Source organism: Chionomys nivalis, chromosome 25 (assembly GCF_950005125.1).
Source record: "Chionomys nivalis chromosome 25, mChiNiv1.1, whole genome shotgun sequence".
Lineage (NCBI taxonomy): Eukaryota > Metazoa > Chordata > Mammalia > Rodentia > Cricetidae > Chionomys > Chionomys nivalis.
The window spans coordinates 8,322,940-8,345,000 of NC_080110.1; the positions used below are offsets into that span (position 1 = coordinate 8,322,940).

At 41.3% G+C, this 22,061-nt stretch overlaps 1 protein-coding gene across 1 annotated transcript in view; it reads right to left on the bottom strand.

Annotated features, from left to right (window-relative positions):
- The window catches only part of Cfap54 (cilia and flagella associated protein 54), a 255,271-nt gene that overhangs the window by 142,011 nt on the left and 91,199 nt on the right, over positions 1-22,061 (bottom strand). The window contains exons 27-35 of the mRNA XM_057757648.1: positions 21,297-21,422; positions 18,938-19,055; positions 16,041-16,130; positions 14,518-14,644; positions 10,127-10,244; positions 9,420-9,520; positions 4,870-5,100; positions 2,458-2,600; positions 86-273 (exon numbers count right to left, since the gene is read on the bottom strand). Coding sequence (XP_057613631.1) covers positions 86-273; positions 2,458-2,600; positions 4,870-5,100; positions 9,420-9,520; positions 10,127-10,244; positions 14,518-14,644; positions 16,041-16,130; positions 18,938-19,055; positions 21,297-21,422 — 1,242 coding nt within the window. The remainder of the gene's footprint in view (positions 1-85; positions 274-2,457; positions 2,601-4,869; positions 5,101-9,419; positions 9,521-10,126; positions 10,245-14,517; positions 14,645-16,040; positions 16,131-18,937; positions 19,056-21,296; positions 21,423-22,061) is intronic.

Here is a 22,061-nt window from a genome sequence, read left to right on the forward strand (position 1 = left end):
TAAGTGAACGCATCTCACACATCCGGGTTTATAGGTGAACCTCACGTCTGGTCCACTGCAGGAACAAAGGAAAGGACTACGTTACCATTGCTCTCCTGGAACATGAGAATATTTTCATAAAATGATCCAGTCCCCAGTTCAGGGCTCGATCCTTCTCTCTGGCATTAATATAAATGCCTACTTGAGATTCTGATTCAGAAAGTGTATTTGTTTTTATCTTGGAAACATTCTCTTCACTTTTTGAATTCCAAAACGCAGAAAAATCTTCAATATCTGCATTCCAAAAATAAATCACAACGCTGTCAAAAAAACATTACCCAGGGGAAAAAAGATACAAAGCATAAATTCCTCATTACATTCCAACAAAGATGGCGTATGTTGTGTAATGGTAACACATGACCATGTCACATAAATTTGGAGAAGAAATGGGACAATCAGAGACACAGCCAACCAGGGGAGGTTTCTAGAGAAAGGGGCACTTATCAGTTTGAGGTCAGCAGGCATGGCTACCCCCCTGTGGCGAAGCAGAGAAGAGCACTTTGGGCTAAGTTGGGGGCAAAGGGAGCAAGGCAATGAAAGGTGTGAACAGGGGTTAGGAAGCATTGTGACAGAGGCCAATGTCCTTCAGTCTTCCCAGTCATCCCCAGGAGCTGTGCGCTCTTGAGAGAGTAGCACCCTGGCCACTCATTCCTCTGCTGAGGTGACATCAATCAATCCAGAAGCGTTTTGCCTGCCACTTATCTCCTCTCCCATATGGTCACTAAACAGTTCAACTCTAATGTCCTGTCTCTGTTGTAAGGAGGGGGATGCTTGTTGGTGCCCAGCAGCTCAGCCCCAAAATAATCACACAGGAACGGTATTAATTAAATCATTGCTTGGCCCCTTAGCTCTAGCTTCTTATTGGCTAACTCTTACATATTAATTTAACACATTTCTATTAATCTGTGTAAGGCCACGAGACTGTGGTTTACCAGCTAAAGTTCTGGCATCTGTCTCTGGTGGGGAGCTACATGGCATCTCTCTAACTCCGCCCTTTCTCCCAGCATACAGCCTAGCTTTCCCCGCCTAGTTCTGTTCTCCCCTACCATGGGCTCAAAGCAGTTCTTTATTCATTAACCAATAAAAGCAACACACAGACAGAAGGACTTCCCACACCATTTCTCCAATATGACAGTGGGTTGAAGCTAGAGACAAGGCATATATGTTGATTGATTTATAATAAATAAATAAATAAATAAATAAATAAATAAATAAATAAATCAGATGTTATGTCCATGGAATTTCTCTTTGACGATGTGGATATACATTATATGATATATGGGTACAGATCTGCACCTAGAAGAATCCAAAGCATGTCCAATACCTCACTGGGAACCAACACTACCAAGGCAATTTAACTAGCTACTGAGAACCCTGGTCAGCAAGAAAGTCCTCTGTGCTTAAACAACAGCATTAAAGGATCTGAGAGAGGGCTCAGAGGTCAGGAGCACTAACTGCTCTTCCAGAGAACCCGGGCTCAATTTTTAGCCCCACATGGAGGTTTACAATCACCTGCCACTCCAGTCCCGGGGGATGCAATCCCCTCTTTGGGCCTCCACTGGCATTATACATACACATGGTCCACATCCATACATGCAGCCAAAATACACATAAAATATTTTAATGCCAGAATGAAAATATGCATACATGAATTTTTAATAGTATCTCAAGATACTAGAAACACGTTTTTATTTGTGAAATAGGTAGAAGTCAAGATAGAAAAACCTGCTGGTGAAAAATAGTATTCCAGGCTCTATCATCTTTACAAACAAGGGTTTAAAATTAACCAAATTTGACAGGCAAGAGTCAGTGCAGCACCCAGACAGGAAGACCTCTGTGCCTGTTATGTTTCCACCACCCAGAGACTGTACAAACTGAACCTGTAACAGGTCTTCCTGTCCTGCAGCAGAGTAGTCTTTCATTTGCCTTGAAGTGGACTTTCACAGAAGGTACAAATGGGAGCCTGTAGGGCAACAGTGGACTGTCTCAAGTACAAAATCAGCCACCAAGACTGTATTTGTGCCTGTCAATATCAGGCCACTGATAGAATCTATTTGAAAAGTGACTTTCACTAAGATATCATACCTGCTAGCAAGTCCTTCTCTAGCTTGAGCAGCCAGAGTCTGTCAATACTTAACAAAAGAGAATTATATTTGCCGAGTGTTCAAAATGATTTATGGTGGAACATTAAATACTTACTTGTTAAAGTCACGCAAAGTGATTAACTTGTTAAAGTCTCACACAAAGTGATTACCAAAACTTACCAACACAACTAAACTGCTGGGCTTTTGGAAATGATATGTATATCTCTTTCCACACGCACGTGTTTGTGTGTATGTGTGATATTCTTATATTTGTGTTAGTGAATAAAGACTTAGAGGCAATTAATACAGCTGTCAATAAGCACACTTTCTTTACCTGTGGGTTGGTTGGGCTTCTTTTTTTTAGAGGCCATCAAGACATCCAGCATTGCTTGGTAGCTGTCTACAGTCAGCTTTGTGGTTGGTAATATTATTCCACAATGGTACAGTGAGAAGAGACTAGGGTCACATGATCGGAAACTGAAAAGGGAGCCAAAAATGAATTGTATCTCTATATAAATAATATACATAATATATAAATATATGTAATGTCGTATATAAATTAATATATATGATGAAAAACAACATAAGCAGCTAACCAAAACTAAACTCTCTTAAATACAGCCAGATTTTATTTTTAAACCGTTAGTAGTTATGATTTTAGACCATAAATTCTCTTGGCAGGTAATCAGCCCTCAGCACCTTACCACACACTGTTGAGATTATATAATGTAACTATATTGTTAGACACTTACTGTACCATTCCCTAAAAGGATTCTTGAAGATGAGAATAAGGTCTCTACTCACTTTGAGTTCACAGCAATAATTTATGTTGGGCTGGAGCGCCAGCTCTGTAGTAGACCAGTTGCCTAATAAGTATAACACCCTGGCTTTAATCGTTACTAGTGCAATAAATAAAGACTACTAAAATAATAAAATCACACAATTTAAGTACAATTCAGTGAAGATACCTTCTGCTTAGAATATGTCCATAACCATGTTTCTTTCCCCCCCTTTTTGTCTAAAATAAAAAGGCTTTAACTAATATAAGAAAACTATATACAAAAAGTACAATGACTATATACAGGCAATAAATACATCAACACTGTCTAGCACAATAAATACATCAACAAAGTCTGAGCACTATGCAATCTTACAAATATAAATGCCAAGCACCCACTAATAATGGTAATAAAATCAAAGCTGGCAGCAGCAATCACCCCCAGCCTAACTTTGACCATTGACTGTTTTCTTGTGCTGCCATCAGGCAAAGTTGGTGACACATGATAAGGAAACTTGAAGAAGCCATCTCGGTACGCAGAGGATACCAAGCAACCCTGTCTCTTTACTGCCATGGGCCGTGCTACCAAGCCTACGATCGCTTCTTTGACCCTGGACTCACTCTGTGGCCTAGGCTATTACCATCCTCCCTCCCTAGCCCCAGTACTATAACTGTAGCCATCATGCCCAGCTGGCTGACCATTTGAATGTAGCGATTTTGCGAAGGTTAGTCTTCCAAGGGTTCTAATCGAACTTCTGGAGAAACCAAAGAAGGGGCCAAGTTCATTTGTGATTCGAGCCTGCATTTCTTTGCCTCACTGGATTACTGAAATAAACAACCTTCTTAGTTCACATCCGCTCTTCAGTCTTTCCTCCAGCCAACCCATTTCGTGTGTAGCCAAGAACACTCCTTGTCAAAAATCCTTAATAATCTCCTGCCATATGGGACACAAAGCTCAAATGAACACAAACTGAAAACCCTTCATGGCTTGGTACCCACTGACTTTCCTATTTCTCACCACCTCTTTGAGATGCCCTAGATTCTCGTCAGACGATTTGGGATTCTTGTCCTGTTTCCCATCTGGACTCTTGACTTATGCTATTCCAACTACCAAGAATGCCTACTTCTCTGGCTGGTTACTTCTAAACCTTGCCATCCATCAACATCCAGGAATACCATCTCCTCAAATCCCTTCCTATAAAGTCAAGTCAGAAGAAAGCCACCAAGTTGTAACAAAGAATTTAAATGTGCTTGACCATCTACCAACAAATAGAGTTATGTATGGGTGCTTATCAACACTACCAGGCATAGATAAATAGATAGATACAGATATAGATACAGATATAGATATAGATATAGATATAGATATAGATATAGATATAGATATAGATATAGACTGTCTGTCTTTACATACTCATGGCATTTAGCTCACTGCCCTGCATGGAAGAGTTCTTTGGCAAGCATCTTTTGGATGGAAGACTTTATATCACCTTTGCAACAGATACCTAGCATTCCTTAGTATAATCCTCTATTTTTATCTACCTCAGTACTTAGCCAAAGGTACAGAATAAAATCTGAAATTGCCTGCTGACTTCATGGCACAAATACCACATTAAAAATCTTATCACTTAAAAAAGAAAAAAAGAAAAGAAAATCTGATTTCTGTTTTTGCAGGCTTCAAATATACCTCTGAATGAAAGTAATAGTGACATGACGCCTGCTAATATCAACACTGTTATGGAGTTACCCTCGCACTAGAAGCCATACAATAAGCTTATTCGAAAGGTTGGCAAATTAGCACCACATGAGCCATGACAGAGCATTTGTTTGGCAAAGAAACCATTATAACAAAATGGAAAATACAGTACACCATCCTGGAAACATTGCGAAACTGACACCTCAGGCATTCAAGTGCATAGTTCCTGTTCATGACATAAACGGGGTGGACTTCCCAGTATCATTCCATACCTGACATTAAAATGCGAAGTGCTGAACCTCATCTTCGTGCGCTCGGCCAGCTTCAGTAAAAACAAGTGGAAGTGTGCGCTAGCCAGATACAGGTTCATCTGTGCTCTCCAAGGGAGCTCTTCAAGAAGTATTTGGTGAAACCGCTTTCTTTTGACATAATTTAATATTATGGGATTCAAGTTATCTGTCAGGCTTCGGTATGCCATTTTTTTAACATCTGTTCTTTTGTTTCTTCCAAGGGAAAAAGATGGTTTGAAGTTATACAAAAAATTAAAAATGTTTAAATAAGCACTAAATAAAGAAAAATTATTCCAGCTGGGAGGTGGTGTCACACACTTTTAATCCTAGCACTTGGGCAGCAGAGGCAGGTGCTGTATGAGTTCAAAGCCAGCCTGACCAACAGAGCAAGTTACAGGACAGACAAGGCTACACAGAGAAACCCTGTCTCAAAAAACTTTAAAAAAATAAAAATTAAAAAAAGAGGAGGAGGAAGAGGAAGAGGAAGAAGGAGGGTTCCAATTTGTACAGAATATACCATGACGTCACTTGATTACCCTTGTGCAAATTTTTGGCTCATTTATCATCTCCTCGGTTCTCAAAATAGAAAACAGTGTGGTAGAAGGGCTGCGAGGAGAAGCACAGGGGACAGGGACACTGCCTAGTCGCCTTCAGGAGTCTCTCACACTTCAGTTCAAACAAAAGGCCACTGGGATGACACAGCTATGCAATGTTCCTATTGATCAGTTTTTTTTTTTTCAATATAAACAACAACTTCATTTCTCTACATCGGTCCTTAAGGGAAAAAAAACAATGGAGCAAGATTTTGCCTAACATTAATTAGACTCTACAGGAAATAAAATTTCAATCAAATGTAGAAGAAATAACCTCCAAAATGAACAAATTCAATACACTAAGAGGGGGAAATGTCCAATCTGTATTTAATAGTTCATAATTGAGTCTGATTTTGATTTCAGAGAGTAGATCTCACTATGTAGCCCAGGCTAGATTTGACCTCTCCACTCTCCTGCCTCTGCCTTCAAAGCATTATAATGGTTCAAGTTTTTTAATTTGTTTATTTTTATTGTATGTGCGTTGGTGTTTTGTCATGGGTTTCAAGTCCCCTGGAACTAGAATAACAAACATTGTGAGACAGGTTCTCTGGAAGAGCAGTCAGTGCTCTTAAGCACTGAGCCTCCTCTCCAGCCTGACAGTTCAAATTTTTAAAAGATAGCATACATTTAATCTTTTCAAAGATCATTCCTATAGATCACCTGGTAAACTGTTTGCTATGCAGTCACAAAGACATGAGTCTGGATTCCCAGAATCCACATTGAAAGATGGCTGCGGTGGCACACAGCTGTAATTGCAACATGGGAGAGGTGGTTAGCAGCCAGCCAGTCTAGCTAATCAGCAAGCTCCAAACCCAGAGAGACCGCGACTCCAAAACTGAAGTAAAGAGCAATTGAGGAAGACCCTCAATGTCAACCTCTGACCCTCTAATGGAGGATCAGGACAAAATATCTCATGTACACACACCCAAAAAAAACTATCCAAGTAGCTTAACTATGTTTATAACTAGTTGTTCATGGGCATCACTTTGTTTCTTCAAAACAGTCTGTTTTGTACAGTATCTAATAATCTTGTCCCATTGGTCAGCACCATTCTTTGTGACATACATTTAAAAGGTTAACAAATACACACATACACAGATAGACACACACACACACACAGAGAGAGAGAGAGAGAGAGAGAGAGAGAGAGAGAGAGAGAGAGAGAGAGAGAGAGAGAGATATTAGATAGATAGGCAGGCATGCAGGGAGACAGACAGTGAGATGGTAAACAGGTATGTAGGTAGATGGATGGATAGACAGACAGACAGACAGAGATCAGGTTCAACCAGGGCAGGTCAAAATGTCCTGCCCTATAACAGTCCCTCTAATCAAGACCAGAAGAATCACCATCACCTGTGAATCTATTAGAAATTACTATTTTCTGTCTGCACCTGCTCTAGATGCCTAGGGGTCAGCCAGACCCAACTATCTCTGTTCATTAAGGTCTCCCGGCTATCCTGTTTCAAGCTGCAGTGTTGATAATGGAGAGTCTGTGCTCCCTAAGATATGTTCTGAATCTGAATCAACACACACGCGTGTGCGCACACACACACACACACACATAATAGGGAAAGGAGGAATAAACAGAGGGAGGAAGACAAATATTAGAATTATCAGATAGCTGCAGAATGAAGGAGGAACAAATGCATTTTTAAAGTTAGAACAATGGTTTTCCTTTCTGCATTTTTATACATACTTGGTATTGGTTGCCATCTCATACCTGCCTCTTTCCCCACTCTCCCTGCCCCCCACCGTACCCTTCAACCCCAGTAATTCCCTTTTCTACTTTTATATTATATATGCCCAACACCCTCCCCACCCTCTTCCTATAAGCCCCCCTTTCTCCTCTCTTGGACACCTTTCTACTGTCATGACCTCTACCTACACTTCCCTCTGATACACACACTTGACATTATTGTTCAGTTCTGAATATATGAATTTTGGTTAACAAAGGTCCTTTAAGTCAAGGCTTCCGGGCTTTCTGTTGTTGTAATAGGTTACATTTTCTACCAAAACCATGAATCTTTTAAATGATTATTCTGAAAATGTAAAGTGTTGCTGTCAAAACAAAATGAATCCTGTCATTGCATAGAGAACTCTTGTTATCCTCAAGAGCTAAAGAGCACCCACAGGACCTCCACTAGTAACAAGAGTCCAGGAAGTGAGCAGGAGGACGGGGCACATCCCGCAGTGCAGACAAGCCAGTTCACAAGTGCACAAAGTAGAGAGTGCAACCTAATATTGAATTGTAATCTCACAGCGAGACCTCTCACCATGCTGGTGATGGCCACATACGTCCTACAGATTGCACAGAACTAAACATATATACAGAGAGAGACGTGTATGGATTCACATAAAGTTGCTATACTCTGAAGAAAGTCATTGGATTGTTTGTGATACTCTAAAGAGTCACAGTCCCTTGGAAACTAGGTAAAGAGCTTCTCGGATCTGTCTCTCAAAAATGCATACAAATCTTCAATTATCTGAAAAAAGTATCTTAATGTACATGTTATAAGAATGTCCATATCACAGGATTTTCGGTATTATACTTGAGGTCTTAGCCTGTCAGTAACGAAAAAAAGAAACCAGAGGCTTGAACACTAGAGAAGAATGAATCAGACCTTTAGACCATCCACACAGACAGACTTGAGCCCAGGAGTAAAGGATCAAGTCATGCAGACCATCTACATACCAGGATTCTAGTATATCTCTATTCAAAGACTATCAGAATTCAGAAAGTAATTTTAAAATCCATACAAAAATAGTGCTTTATATAGCAACACATCTGGGTAAAAACCACCCAATGTATCAAAAAACATTACAAGATCTTTAGATACAGTCTGTCTTCTACAAGAAAGCTGTGGCGTTACAAAGAAACCAAACAAAATTTCCCAAGCTGGCATATATATTCAATTCTCCTTTCAAATTCACAATAGAATTCCTCCTGTTACACAGTAAGCTAGCGTGAACTACTTCAGAAAAGATTATTCAAGACCTGAGTGAAGGAAAACAACATACTGCAGGGATGGTTTCTATCAGACAGTTTCCTTGAGAGCCAAAGTAATTGCAATAGCAGGTTACTGATCCAGAAAACAGGTAAACAGACTCACGGGACAGAGAAGAGGTCCCAAAATTAAATCCATGAATAGTCGGTAAATAACAAAGGGGTCAGTGACCAGAGAATCTACTGTTAGAGAACAGATGACCCAACAGATGGCACCATCTAAAAGAGAGTATCATTTAGGGGGAGACATGGCTCATCATTTGAGGGCATGGCTGATCTTCCAGAGGACCTGGGCTCAGTTCCCAGCACCTCCCCTATGGCACTCAGCCGTCTGAGACTCTAGTTTCAGTGTTCCCTCTTCTGACCTTCATGGGCACTGCACACACATGGTGCACACACATGGTGCACACACATACGTGAGGGCAAAACACTCATACGCATGAAATAAAAATAAATTTCTTTTTAAACTTCTGTCCTCTGAAGATAAAAAGCCATTCGTAACTTGCTCTGGACTCCTGGTGGCCACCAGCGGCTCTGTAGCCAACACTCCACAGGATAGCCTATTCATAGCCGTCTCTGATTCGTGTTGGTTACTGCACTTCCGGCAGTTGTAAGTGCCTTGAAACACTGATGTTTTCCTGCTGTTGCTGTTTGGCACATTCAGACATTTACGTAATGAACTTCAGCCATTTGGTCCTGCATCACCTCTCTGGTCTCCCTCCCCCTCCCACTAGAGTCGTTTTTTCTTCAATCCCCCCCACACACACACACACTTTCACGTCTTCTTTGTGAGTGCAACCCACTGGGTTTGATTATTGCATCATATCCGGTCCCCTCCCCCCCCCCCCCCCCCCCCCGCCGTATATCCCCAGTACCCAAATCAGTGCCCAGCAGGGAGTAAGCATCACGTAATAATGCTGACAATTCATAGATACCTCTCCTGCTCCGACAGTTCAAAAATGGAGGGATTCTTGAAAAAGAAATCTTTGAGAGTTTCCTTTTTCTTCCTTTTTCTGCGTTGTAGCACATCTACGCTCTTCATGAAAAGAGAATAGATGTTACAAGTCAAAACTGGAACATAAAGGGATTATCTCCCCACAATGTGATGCTTATCTTCTGGCCTTGAAACACACTGGCTTTCCAACATCCTTTAATGAAAACCACTATCAGGGGGCTGGAGAGATGGTACAGCACTAGAGGTCAGAGGTCACTTGCTGCTCTTTCAGAGGACCTGGGTTTGATTCCCAGCATCCACATGTTGGCTCACAATCATCTCTAACTCCAGTTCGGGGGACCTTAGGCCCTCATCTGGCCTCTGTGGGCACCGGGTGCATACATGGAACACAGATATATATGCAGAGAAAATGCCCATACATGTAAAAGTAAATAAGTAGCTATAAAAAGTAAAAACAGATCCTTTAGACAAAAATATCTGATTATGAGAACATCTATATGGTTATTTAAGAACTTATTTATTATAAAATAATGCCTACTGGTATTTCTTTCTCTTTCATATTCTAACAAGATACAATCAACAATCTCTAGATATATATTATCTTCAATGTTATCAATATATTAATAATATATTTATTAATCTTCATTGATTTTATTAATTATTAAAACACATTTTTTAAAAACTTACTCTTCCAATCTCAATGACTATGGCTTTAAATTTCTTGGGAGACAACTTGGTTGCCTTCTTACAAAAGACGCCGTCCTTGCATTTTAACCTTTTTACTCCAATGAGGGACTCGTTTCTCCTAATCCACACACAAAAAGAAAAAGTCAAAAATAGGCAGAAGCTGGAGGTGACAAGAATCTCAGAGTCCTAAATCTCTAATTAACGCTGTCACTGAAACTGTGAAAAAGGAGGTGCCCAGACAGCCTGCTCCATGCTTCACTTGGGTGAGGACCCCTGGACATGAAGGGCAGCTGGCCTCTTAACAGTACAATGTCATTCACACTGAAAACTTGTGACGAGGGCGGGTGTCCACAGGGGAAAAGGAAGAGCTGAAAGTAGGGCATAGGTGGACGGGACTGGACTGAAAATGATCTATAGCTACCTCCCTTCACTATCAAGACAAAAGCCCCATCACAGAGGCCCCAGACAAACTGTCTTGCCTCTGACCGACTCCAGTCTTTTTAGTTCCGTCCTGCAGGAACTCCCAACCACCACTGCCACTGGCTAAACTTTCTTCCCGGTCCCTTTAGGAGCACTCAGCCTAGTTTTCCTGGCATGGTTTCCGGCAGATCTGTTATCCAGATACCGTCCTCTCAGGATCTTGCGACTGACAATTGTCAGCTAGTTTTCCTGAAATGCATGCATTTTTCTGGAATTTCTAATTCTTGCTACAAAAACAAAATCCTGTTCTAACATGATGAATGGAAACCAAAAACTTGAATGAAATGCAAAGCTACAAGGTTAAGACAATGACTGAATGAGTCTTGATAAATAGTTCCTGGGTTAGAAAACACTATGTTCAAAATGAACTTTTGTTTGTAGTGACGGTTGACATCATACTACAGTTTGTATATTATAAGTTCTCTGTGTGTGTGTGAGACTGTTGTGTGTGCACATGTGTTTAAATGAGCAGCTATGCAGACGTTGTGGCCAGAGGGTAACATGTGATATTCCAATCTGATCTTTCAGACTCCCCGCTACTCCCCTGTGCTAGCATTTCTCTCTGAACCTAGGGATGGCTATTTTGACTAATGCTGGTTGTCAGAAAGTCCCAGTAGCTATGTCCCCACCACCCACGGTACTAGAGCTGTGTCTGTACTTGGTCATTCACGTGGATACTAGAGGCGCTCTCATGCATCTCTATCCAGAAAGTATTCACATCCACCAAGTAATCCCCGACCCCTCACTTCAGTTTTTGTGAAGATGATCATGAACCCTCTGATTGGATGGGCTCCCACGCAGCCGCAGCAATTCTGAGAATACCCCCAGTTATTTAGGCAGATATTTCATCTAGCCAAGCTGGTGTTTGGACCTGCGACTGCTGGTAACATGGGGACTCCTTCACTTCCAAGCTGCACCCTGAAACTGGTATTTCTCCTCTCACAGTACCAAACGGTCAAGGTGGAGGTGGCCGTATCATGCAGGAAGAGGTGGATGGAGAGGAGGTCAAAGATGAGTGCTCTCCATCATCGTCTGTGCACAGCACAACCCTCATCCTTCACACATCACACATCCTCCACTCCTGCAACCCTGCAGCTCTCTGCAGCTCAGAGGGCTTTCTATATTATTATGGTGTGTTTGGGTAAATCATATTCTCAAATTGCTATGTCCGCAACATTAACATTTATTTTGTGACCTCTACATTTTTTTGTTTATTAATATATGTCTCCAACAAGTAAGTCTCAATGGTGCTCTGCCTATTATTTCACAAGCAGGACTCTTTGATCTTTACTGGACAGTCTGACCCTCTTTCATTGTTCTTTTTCAAAGACCATTCATGATTCTAGAACATCCTACAATTTACCTGAAAGAATCCATATTGAAATTGTAATAAACCAACAAAGAAATTTTAAGATAATAGAAACCTTTACAAAATTGTGTCTGACTAGAAAGTGAGGTACCGAATTTTAATTTTATATATAGCATGTAAAATACATACATAAGTCTTATATAAAATTATGCTTGGTCTCTTCTTCATAATAGTCAAGACTCCCACATAATCTCTAGTCAATTTAGTCATGTACTCTGTAAAAACTGGATTTTTCATTAAACTTTCAAGTTCATACAGGAAAGTTATTGATTTTGCATCTAACTATGAAATTCAACAGTTTCTTGCTAATTATCTTTAGATTAAGCTAAAAGAAACAAGTACTTGCCAGTGTCTCCATTTTTAGAGTATTTCACTGTGGAATCCACTTAACAAACATTTTTAATTCTCCATGTTGTGGCAAGCATAAAAACTCTACTTCCAATTTCTTAATATAATGGCAAGAACTTTCAGAACAATGCTAATTGTCAGAAGATAAAATAGTTTGGGGCTTAATTTAATAGAAAATCATCTGATTTTCATTTTACAAGAAGAATCACTGAATTTACCACATAAGTTCTAGAGAACACTTAATGGCTCCTTTAACTAGCAATGATAACTACATTTTCCTGTCTCCTACTCAATCTTTAACTAGCAATGGTAACTACATTTTCCTGTCTCCTACTCAATCTTTATTTTAAGGCTGAGCTCACATACTAGCATTTACCTTGGACTTCTGCCTCTATATACTGCTCAGTACACCTGCTCTGTACTTTTTCTATTTGTTTACTCCCTGAACTGGGCTTGATGGGAAGCTGTATGCTAAGGAAAAGTGCTCATTCAACTCTTTGAAATATAGAACAGCTGCCCTGGCCAAATCTCAGCTAGCCGAATGTTTCTGCCGCTTTTCTCAGTTGTATAAATTTTTCCAGATAACCATGACTTTCAGCTAGATTTTAAAGTATATTTTCTTTTCCCATGACCTGTGTTTCTCCTTTTATTATTATGCCTCATGGAAATTTTTAAAATTTTTATTCATATTCCTAAAGAATGATCCTTTGTGGCAACTGAACTGACTCAAAGCCAACTTGCAATTGATTCATTTCTGCCTTTATTTTTTTTCTTATGTCTTTCTTCAATTCACTTTTTTAATTTCTTGACTTTAATGAGAACTCCTTTCAGTTCATTTTTCTTTCTCGGCAGCAGAAGATTCTAAGGCTAAGGATGTGTCCTCAGCTGCTGCTCTGGTTGCCTCTCATAGGCTGGGTTCTTGTTATCATTAGCCTCCTAGAAGCTTTAATTCTTCTTGATTTAAAGAGATATCTTGATTCTCTACAGGTTGGAAATATAAATTTATCCTATTAATTATGTACGTACGTTTGTATCTTTCCTCTTTAGGTCTGTCCTTATTCACCCCAACTTGGTGAAGACATTCAAAATCATGTCCTTGACCTGAGTTTACACAACTACCACTAAGTCCACTGCACTGCTCAGTCTCCAGGCTCAGGTATTTGTGATGCCGCAATCATAATGTTCATGACTCACTTCACCTGTTTACCTTCTAGAAGAGCTACTGTCATCATCATCACCATCACCATCATCATCATCATCACCATCATCATCATACCATTTTCATCATCACCATCATCATCACCATCATCATTATACCATTTTCATCATCATCATCATCATCATCAATTACTGACTTTCATGGTTCTTTCAACTTGCCCAATCACTGAAAACAACTACTTTTCACAAGTCTTACCTGTTTTTTAACTGAATACAGCTTTATAATTCTGACCACTTTTCTGATTACCACAGCTGCTTATACTCAATAGACTCACAGTCTCCTCCATCTTTTCAAAATATTATACTCATATATCCCATGTTATGGTTTTCATAAATGAGGTGCATATTTTAGAAAGAATGCTTCTGTGTGGGGTCTCTCCTCTTTTGGTGCCATTTTTAAAATAAACCTCACGTTACTTGATGTTATTTTTACTTAGATGGAACAGATAGGTTTATACTCCATGATGACAGACGAGGGGTCTAAACACACGTTGGATGTATCTGGCATTGCTTATAACTGGCAAGGGACATTACAATTTTCTTTCAGAGTAAAGACAATCTTTCCACCTTAGGAAATCGAGGGGCAGATTCAAGCCATTTTACTCCTAAGAACTTCACAATGAAACCTCCAAGGAATGGCTCTGCTCATTAAGACAGAATCATGAACACATGACGCCTGTGCAGAGCAAGTGCGACGCTGAATTCTCAACCTCCCACGAGAAGGCGCTTGCAGCCTAAGGAGATGCTGTTACTCACACTGGTCAATGGAAATAGACTGTTCTGTTTGTCGTTGGTGATGGGACCGTGCTCTGGTCTGGGCTCTTAGTTCAGTTACAAAAATGTTTTAAAAGTTAGTTAGTTACCCACGGAAACACAAACCTTCTCCATCTATCAGCTCAGCTGCATTTACCCCACGCTCTTTTCCATCTACCTTTGTAAAAGCTGCTGACATCTGCAGAACTAGCATCACAGGTACCTTCTCAAGAAGTCAAACACTGGAGCTGCTGTCTCCACCACGAGTTGAAACTTTTCATCATTCATACATTTGAGCATAACTTGTGTAAAGAATTCAAGGAATCTCGGTCTTTGCTTAAATTTCATGACTATGGAAAAAAAAGAAGTTCATTGGAGAGTTACCAGTGTCCCCTGGCAATGGGTGCCAAAAGGTTCCTAGGGCCAACCATCTTTAGTCACAGCAGGCACACTGACTGATCTGCTTTTGCATTTCCCACATATTTATTTCATTTTTAAATAAAATATAATTGTACCATTTCCCCCCTCCCTCTCCTATTTCCGTGGAATGGAGTGGGCTCCATTATCTATCAAAATCATGCCATCCTTTTTTTAAATTATTGCTGTTCACAGACAGACAGACACATACATACACACAGCAATAATTTTATGTAAGTACAACCTAGTGAGTCTGTATAGTGCTGATATATGTATATGATTTTAGGACTATTTGGTATTGAAAAACCAACTATACTCACAGATGAATGCAGCTCTCACCACTTATCAAAGAAGCCTCCTTTGGCAGCAGATGGAGATCATTATAGAAAGTCACAACTGGTCAAAACGCAGAGAACAGCCAGCCATAGGTACCCAACCCAGCTGATACGTCTATGTCAAAACTCAGAGAACAGCTAGCCATAGGTACCCAACCCAGCTGATATGTCTATGTCAAAACTCAGAGAACAGCTAGCCACAGGTACCCAACCCAGCTGATACGTCTATGTCAAAGCCCCTACACTAAAGGCTCAGACAACATTGTGGAAAAGAGGGTAGAAAGAGTGAAAGAGCAAAAGACCAGGAAGTCTGCAGTGACACTGTGTCTTCCAGATATGGCAGGGAAGTCACACCCATGAAATCACGACACTACCTCAGTCTGCACAATGACAGCACCAATCAACATCCAAGAAGGGTGAGGGGAATCTTACGGGGTGGAGGCCCCATCCCTAGATGGAGATCTACAGGCAGCTAAAGGCTGCTAAGAAGGGGAGGATTGCTCTTCTCCAGGGATGAGCCCCACACTGGTTAGATTTCCCGCTTTTGAGCACTGAAGGAGAACCTGTGGGATGTGCTGCTGCTTTATTTCAATGGCCACTCGTATTTCACAACCGAATACTTGGTTTATTCTACAAAAAACCTCACTATTAAGAGCAACTTAACTGAAACTGCTTGTGACGGATGGTTGTCTGAAGGAAGTGCCGGTCACATCTCATCCTGATCTGAACCACCTGTCACTCAGAGCCAAACAGAAAACCGCATCTCTTCAGAGCTGAATTCTTAAAGCAAGGACCGCATTTCCCAGGGCCCTTCTTTTTGCTGGCTGCATAATGACACCCTTCACTTCAAAGCCACTTGGGGAGGCTCTGCTTTCCCAGATGTCAAGTCGCCTGTTTAGGTTTCTCAGAGGCTGCACTATTCTCAATGGGTGAAGATACCAAGCAGACAACAGAAGCAGCCTGCCTGTGGCCACGACCACTTTCCATCACTCACCTTCCTTCATGGAGCCTTTCACCGTCCAGTTCAAAACCACAGGGTAAAGAAAGATGGGATCCTCTGATCCAGAGAGTTCAGTGAAGGTGACTAGGGTAAAAAACATTAGTCATTTCCGGTTTCTATTTGGATCACAACAACCAAAACATACACATCTTTTGGAGGGAGTTTTTAAAAACAGAGGAAACACTCAACTAAATACTAAAGCATGAGCCTTAAAATATCAAATATATCATATTTCGGAGTGTGAGAAAAGATCAGTTATCTACTTTCCTTCCCATTAAAATGTAAGGAAACCCCCGTCAGACCTAGCAGGCATATTAAGCCCATCTGAAGGGACATTATCAGCATAGGACACCAAGTTCTCAGCACAAAGGAGATGTATTTACGCCAGAAGGACAAAGGGCAGGGAATAAGGGACAAAGACAGGAGACAGAGGATGAGGAACAAGGGAGGGGGCAGGGGCATTTGTCCCGGAGGGACAAACAACTGCCTCTGGAGAGAGAGTAGACAGGGGTGGCCCAGAGGGAAATGTGGTTTATAAAGGTAAAGTGGGAAGCCCTGTAGGGTGAAGGGTTTAGTTTTGATTGGCATGGTAATTAGGGCAGCCAAAGGTGACATAATACTCTGCTAGCTGGACCTTGGTGGTGAGTCTCAGGAATGAGTCTGGCAGAAGTGTCCAAAGAAGGGAATGGACCATAGTGACTGGCTTCGGGAATATAATCTAACAGTTTTTAGGAAGGCAGAGAGAATGGGGGTGAGGGACAAGGCCTCCAGAGCCATGTACGCCATGCTAGAGTCCATTCGCCATCCTTAACCAAGTCACTCCAAAGCCACAACGTGCAGCACAGCCACCAGAGCCAGACTGTCTGTGCCAAGTTCCGTGTTCTTGGTGTTAAGACAAGGACTCATTATGTAGCCCAGGCTGGCCTGGAGTCTGTGGTCCCCCTGCCTCAGCTCTGCTTTAAGGTCTAACCTTGACACTTTTGAACTATGAAATTTGGTGGGCAAGGGTGGGGTACTTAGAATCTCTGACTCAGTTTTCTTGCCTTTAAAAGAGAGCAATTTCCTTATGTGATTGTTATAGAGAATTTGTATGATTTTTTATAATGTATTTAGAATAGTATCTCACAATAGGAGACAGTTCCCAAAAACATTTTTATGGTTACTGAACCATAAAACTTACTGTGTAGCTAGTAATACATTTTATTTCTTTAATAAAAGTTTTGTCTATATGAGAATAAAAAAAATCACATTTTAGAACACTTTAAATTTTAAGAAATTATATTTTTATGTTTGTGATTAAATAATTACAGCTTTCCATAAACTAGGTTTACTAATTTATAAGAACAACACAGCATCAGGCTCAATTCAAAACTTCAGCTCAATTCAAAACCTAAACACTACCACCAATAGGTTAGCTTCCCAGTCAGTTACCACGATATGGATGGTGTGTTCTGTTCCTATGAGCAGAGCCCCAGGATGCCAGACCACATCTTCAGGACCTAGGACAGAGACACCCCTACTGCGCTGGATGGTCTCATATCAACTTGACAGTGGAGAAAAAAGGTCCAGTTTCCTTATTTAATGATTGATGGGGGAGGATCCAGCCCACTGTAGTTAACGCCATCCTGTACTGGAGTCCTAGGTTCTATACAAAAGCAAGTTAAGCCAGTAAGCAGCATCCTTCCATGGCCTCTGCATCAGCTCCTGCCTCCAGGTTCCTTCCCTGTTTGAGTTCTTGTCCTAACTTCCTCTGAAGTTGAACATTGTTATGGAATAATCCTCTTGTACTCTGTAAAGACTTGTCATTCAACTTGGTTTAATAAGACGCTGATTGGCTAGCAGCCAGGCAGAAAGTATAGGTGGGGCAGCCAAACTAAGATGATGGGATGAAGAAGGGCAGAGTCACCAGCTAGACACAGAAGGAGATAAACGTGCCATGCTATCAAAGGTGCTGCCATGTGAGAGTGTAGATAAGAAATATGGGTTAACTTAAAGTATAAGAGCTATCTAGTAATAAGACTGAGCTACCAAGCAAGCATTTACAAATAATATTAAGCCTCTGAGTCGATTATCTGGGAAGTGGCCACAGGGTATTTGGTAGAGTAGTATATTATTTGTGTTTTAATAAATAAAACTTGCCTGAAGAACAGAGAGTAAAACAGCCACACTAGTCAGTCATACAGACCAGACAATGGTACACACATCTTTAATCCCAGCAGCCACGCTAGCTCTCCATAGAGGCCAAGCAGTGGTGGTGCACACCTTTAATCCCAGCACTAGAGAGAAATATAAGGTGGGATGAGAGAGGAACTCGCTTTTTTTCAGTCTGAAGATTTCATAGAGGTAACAGTTCTCTAGTGGCTGGATGTTTTGCTTGTCTGATCTTCAGGTTGAACCTAATATCTGTTTCTGGGCTTTAATTATTCATGCTACAATTTGGGAACAGTAGGACGGGAGAGGAACATCTGACGACAGAAGGCCAATATGGACATGTAAGCCCAATAATAAAAGCCCTTTCCTTCCCAATTTCTTTGATCATGGGGTTTTATCACAGCGACAATAACCCAAACTAAGACACCTCAAAGAACTATCTAAACCAAAAAACCAAGAGTGCCAAGGTTGTAGAAACCTACTCTAAAGCTGAAAGACACAGGCCCAAGTCCAAGCCAACCATGCGAACCTAAGTAAGTCCCTTATCTTCATGAGCGCACCTGTAGAAGACAGTGTGCTCTTACTAACAAAGTGTTGAAAGGATTAATGGTATAATGTAGACACACCGTATAATCCTGAAAGGGTTTACCAAATACTAATCTCATCTTAATTCTTTCAACAAAACAGTTTCTCATTTCAAGAAACAATACGAAACAGATACAAGAGGGGAAAAAAATTACATTGCTTTGTCAGTTTGAGTAGATGTGTCTCCAGCAAGGCCAGCTGTTCGTTTATCTTTTCAGGCAGCAGCACCTGCTGCGGCTTCTTGGTTCTGGAAGTTTTCTTAGAACAAGTACCCTAGAAACATTGGCAAATGTCAAAATGTATTTTAACATGTTAGGGAAGTTGTCATTTTTAGAAAACCTGTGTTATGTTCTGCTTCCCCCTTTCCTGTTTAGTAGGTGATGTGTGAGGCTAAGCAACAATAATTAGCAATTTACAGCAGCTGATACTGCCTTCTAGCTGGACATGCTAAGAGGTTCATGGACAGAACCAAACTGCTCCCGCTTCCCCTCCTTCCTTCCAGGATCTCCCCTTCTAGAATATGCATTCTTATTAGCAGTGCTGGCTGCTATAGCTAGTGTGCGTGTGTGTGTGTGGTGTGTGTGTGTGTGTGTGTGTGTTGAAAATGTGTCTTCTGCAGCCCAGGCTGACCTCAAACCACTAAGTAGCCAAGGACTTTGAACCCCTACTCTTCCTTCCTCCGCTGCAGGCGTTTAGGAAGCGCTAGGGATCAAACTCGGGGCTTCCTGCATGCCAGACCAGCAGTCCGCCTACTGAGCTACATCCAGTCCCTGCCCTCTTCCCAATGTAGCTGTCACCTCCAAAAACCCTCAAAACGAAATCTCCAGCCAGCTCCCAGGAGGGATCCTTTTCTTCCTTTCTGTTCTTGTTTCCCCAGAAGGATCTCCTTTACAACCCAGCTAATTGCTTCTACCCGCTCTGCCTTTCACAAAAACCTAACAAGATCAGTAATTAGCAGATTAAGGACTGGCCTGTGTGTGCCCAGGCTCCCCACCATGTTTTCTCTGTCTGAGACTGAGAACTGACCTGCACTGTCTCCTGTTATCACAAACAAAACCTTCTAAGCCTCTTTATTCTTCCAGGAGGTCTCTAGCGGCTCTAGTGAGTTCCGCCTCTGACAAATTAACAGATCCTACAACCTTAGTCAGTGGGAAGTGTCACAACCTCCTGCTGAACCAGGGGCTCCAAGGAAAAGAGGGGTGAGACCCAAGGGCACAGGAGCCTTTACTTAAGGCCTGGATGACACAGGGCACTAGCGGGTAGAGTAAGCAGTTGGTTTGAAAACAACAGATTCAAACTGCCTCCAGTTTAATCTAACATTCCTCGAGGCAAAACAAAAACAAGCCCCACATCCTGCCCTCCCAAAAGATGCCACAGCTTAAAATTCCTCTCCCCAGGATGCTTGGGACCCTACCAGGCAACAAATCCCCTTGCTTTCTGTCTCAGGGAGGTTGGAGCCAATTTGGGAGAGGTAAGAGGTCCTTCCTGGTGTGTCTCAGAAAACCAGTAGGCCAAGAAACATCTCAAAGCCTGACCCACAAACACATGCGGCCTACATCATTTAAATAAAAAGCAATAAAGTCTTAAGTCCCTCTAAGACCCTTGCTTATGAAGCACACACTGAAGATTCGTCTTTAAATTAGCAGCCTCATAAAGACAGGAGTCGAGGTATCACTAATGTTCATAGATCTACTTTGGAGATGAGATTAGAAGATTCAGTGCATGCTCAACCCCTTCAGTGATGCACAAAGAACTGTTAAACCTGAAGTTAAATTGTCAGCCCCACCTGCCCAAGGACCAGGTGACATCCTGGGATTCTGGAATTGTAGTTCCTGGAAACTAACAACAAAGCCTCATGGGAAAGTACATTGGTCTATGGGTTTTGCCCTTCTAAGCCACGCCAACATGTGCATTCTGGGCCATTCAGCTGGAAAGGTTTCCAGGTGATGGACCTGACCAAGATGGAATTTGGTCAGTATTTAACTTTTTAATAAAAGCTTGCTTTAATTTGGCCAAAACGGTGAAACTGGTATTTCTGGCAAATTTCACAACTAGAAAGAACAAAGCATCTTTAACTCAAAAGAGGCATTCTTAAGAAATGGTTAGTTCAGTGTCCCACTGAACATAGAAAGGTCTAACCTCATCTACTTTGGAGACAGGGTTCAGACTGTGAACTATTCAATATGCTAGCTCTTGACTATATCTTAAATGTTTCTTTTTGTTTGGCTGGTTTTCTCTGTGTTGCTTTGGAACCTGTCCTAGAACTAGCTCTTGTGGACCAGGCTGACCTTTAATTCCCAGAGATTGGCCTGCCTCTGCCTCCTGAGTGCTGAGATTAAAGGCATATGCCACCACCGTCCAGCAAAAAATATTTTTAAATTAAAGAACTTAATGAAATTACTTTCTGTGACATAAAGATGACAAATTGATCAATTTCGAATATGTCTGAGGATAGTGAGTGAAACACCCAAATGCATAAAAAGGAGAAACAAACAAAACAATCAAACACCTTACCTCCTCTCCAGTCTCATCCTGCTCGTTACCAAACAGAGATTTGCACCCTGATGTGATGTCCAACATCTTTTTCCCATAATTTATGATCGCTATTGCCAGGTCATATTCCTTCCAGGAACGTAGAATCTAATTAAAAGTAAGTATTAATTTCTCTGTTTCCAAATGCAACGCATAGTCGTTCATAAATTCAAATTCCCCCAAGTCTCGTGGGTCTAACATCACCTCACAGTTGTTGAGGCAACTGGAAACTTATCTCCAATCACATCTCTCAAGAATTAATACTATTCAACTCTACTCTTCTTTAAATAAAGGACTAATAGCAGCTTCTTACCAAATGTGCATTTCCTATCTCGCAGGGCTGTCCAGCTTTCTGCTTTGTGATACACATATCTGCTATTGGGAAACTACCACTTTTAAAGTCACATTGAAACAATTGTTCCTTACGGTCATATCCATAGCACCTTTGTTTTGTTGCTTATTTCGGTTTCGTTTTGTTTTGCTTGTCTGGTTTTTAAGACAGAATCTCATGTATCCCAGGCTGGTATCAAACTCACTATGTAGCTGAAGATGGTCTAGAACTCAGACGCTCCTGTCTTCACCCACAAAGTGCTGGGATTATAGATGACCGGCATGTAACACCATGCCCACTTTATCGCAAGTTGCTTCCTCTGGGTAAGGGACAGTTCCTGATCCCATGGTGTCTTGAGGGAGGAGGGGAGCCCATGGTGATGTGCAGGGCATTTTAGTAGAGGGTTGGGCAGATTC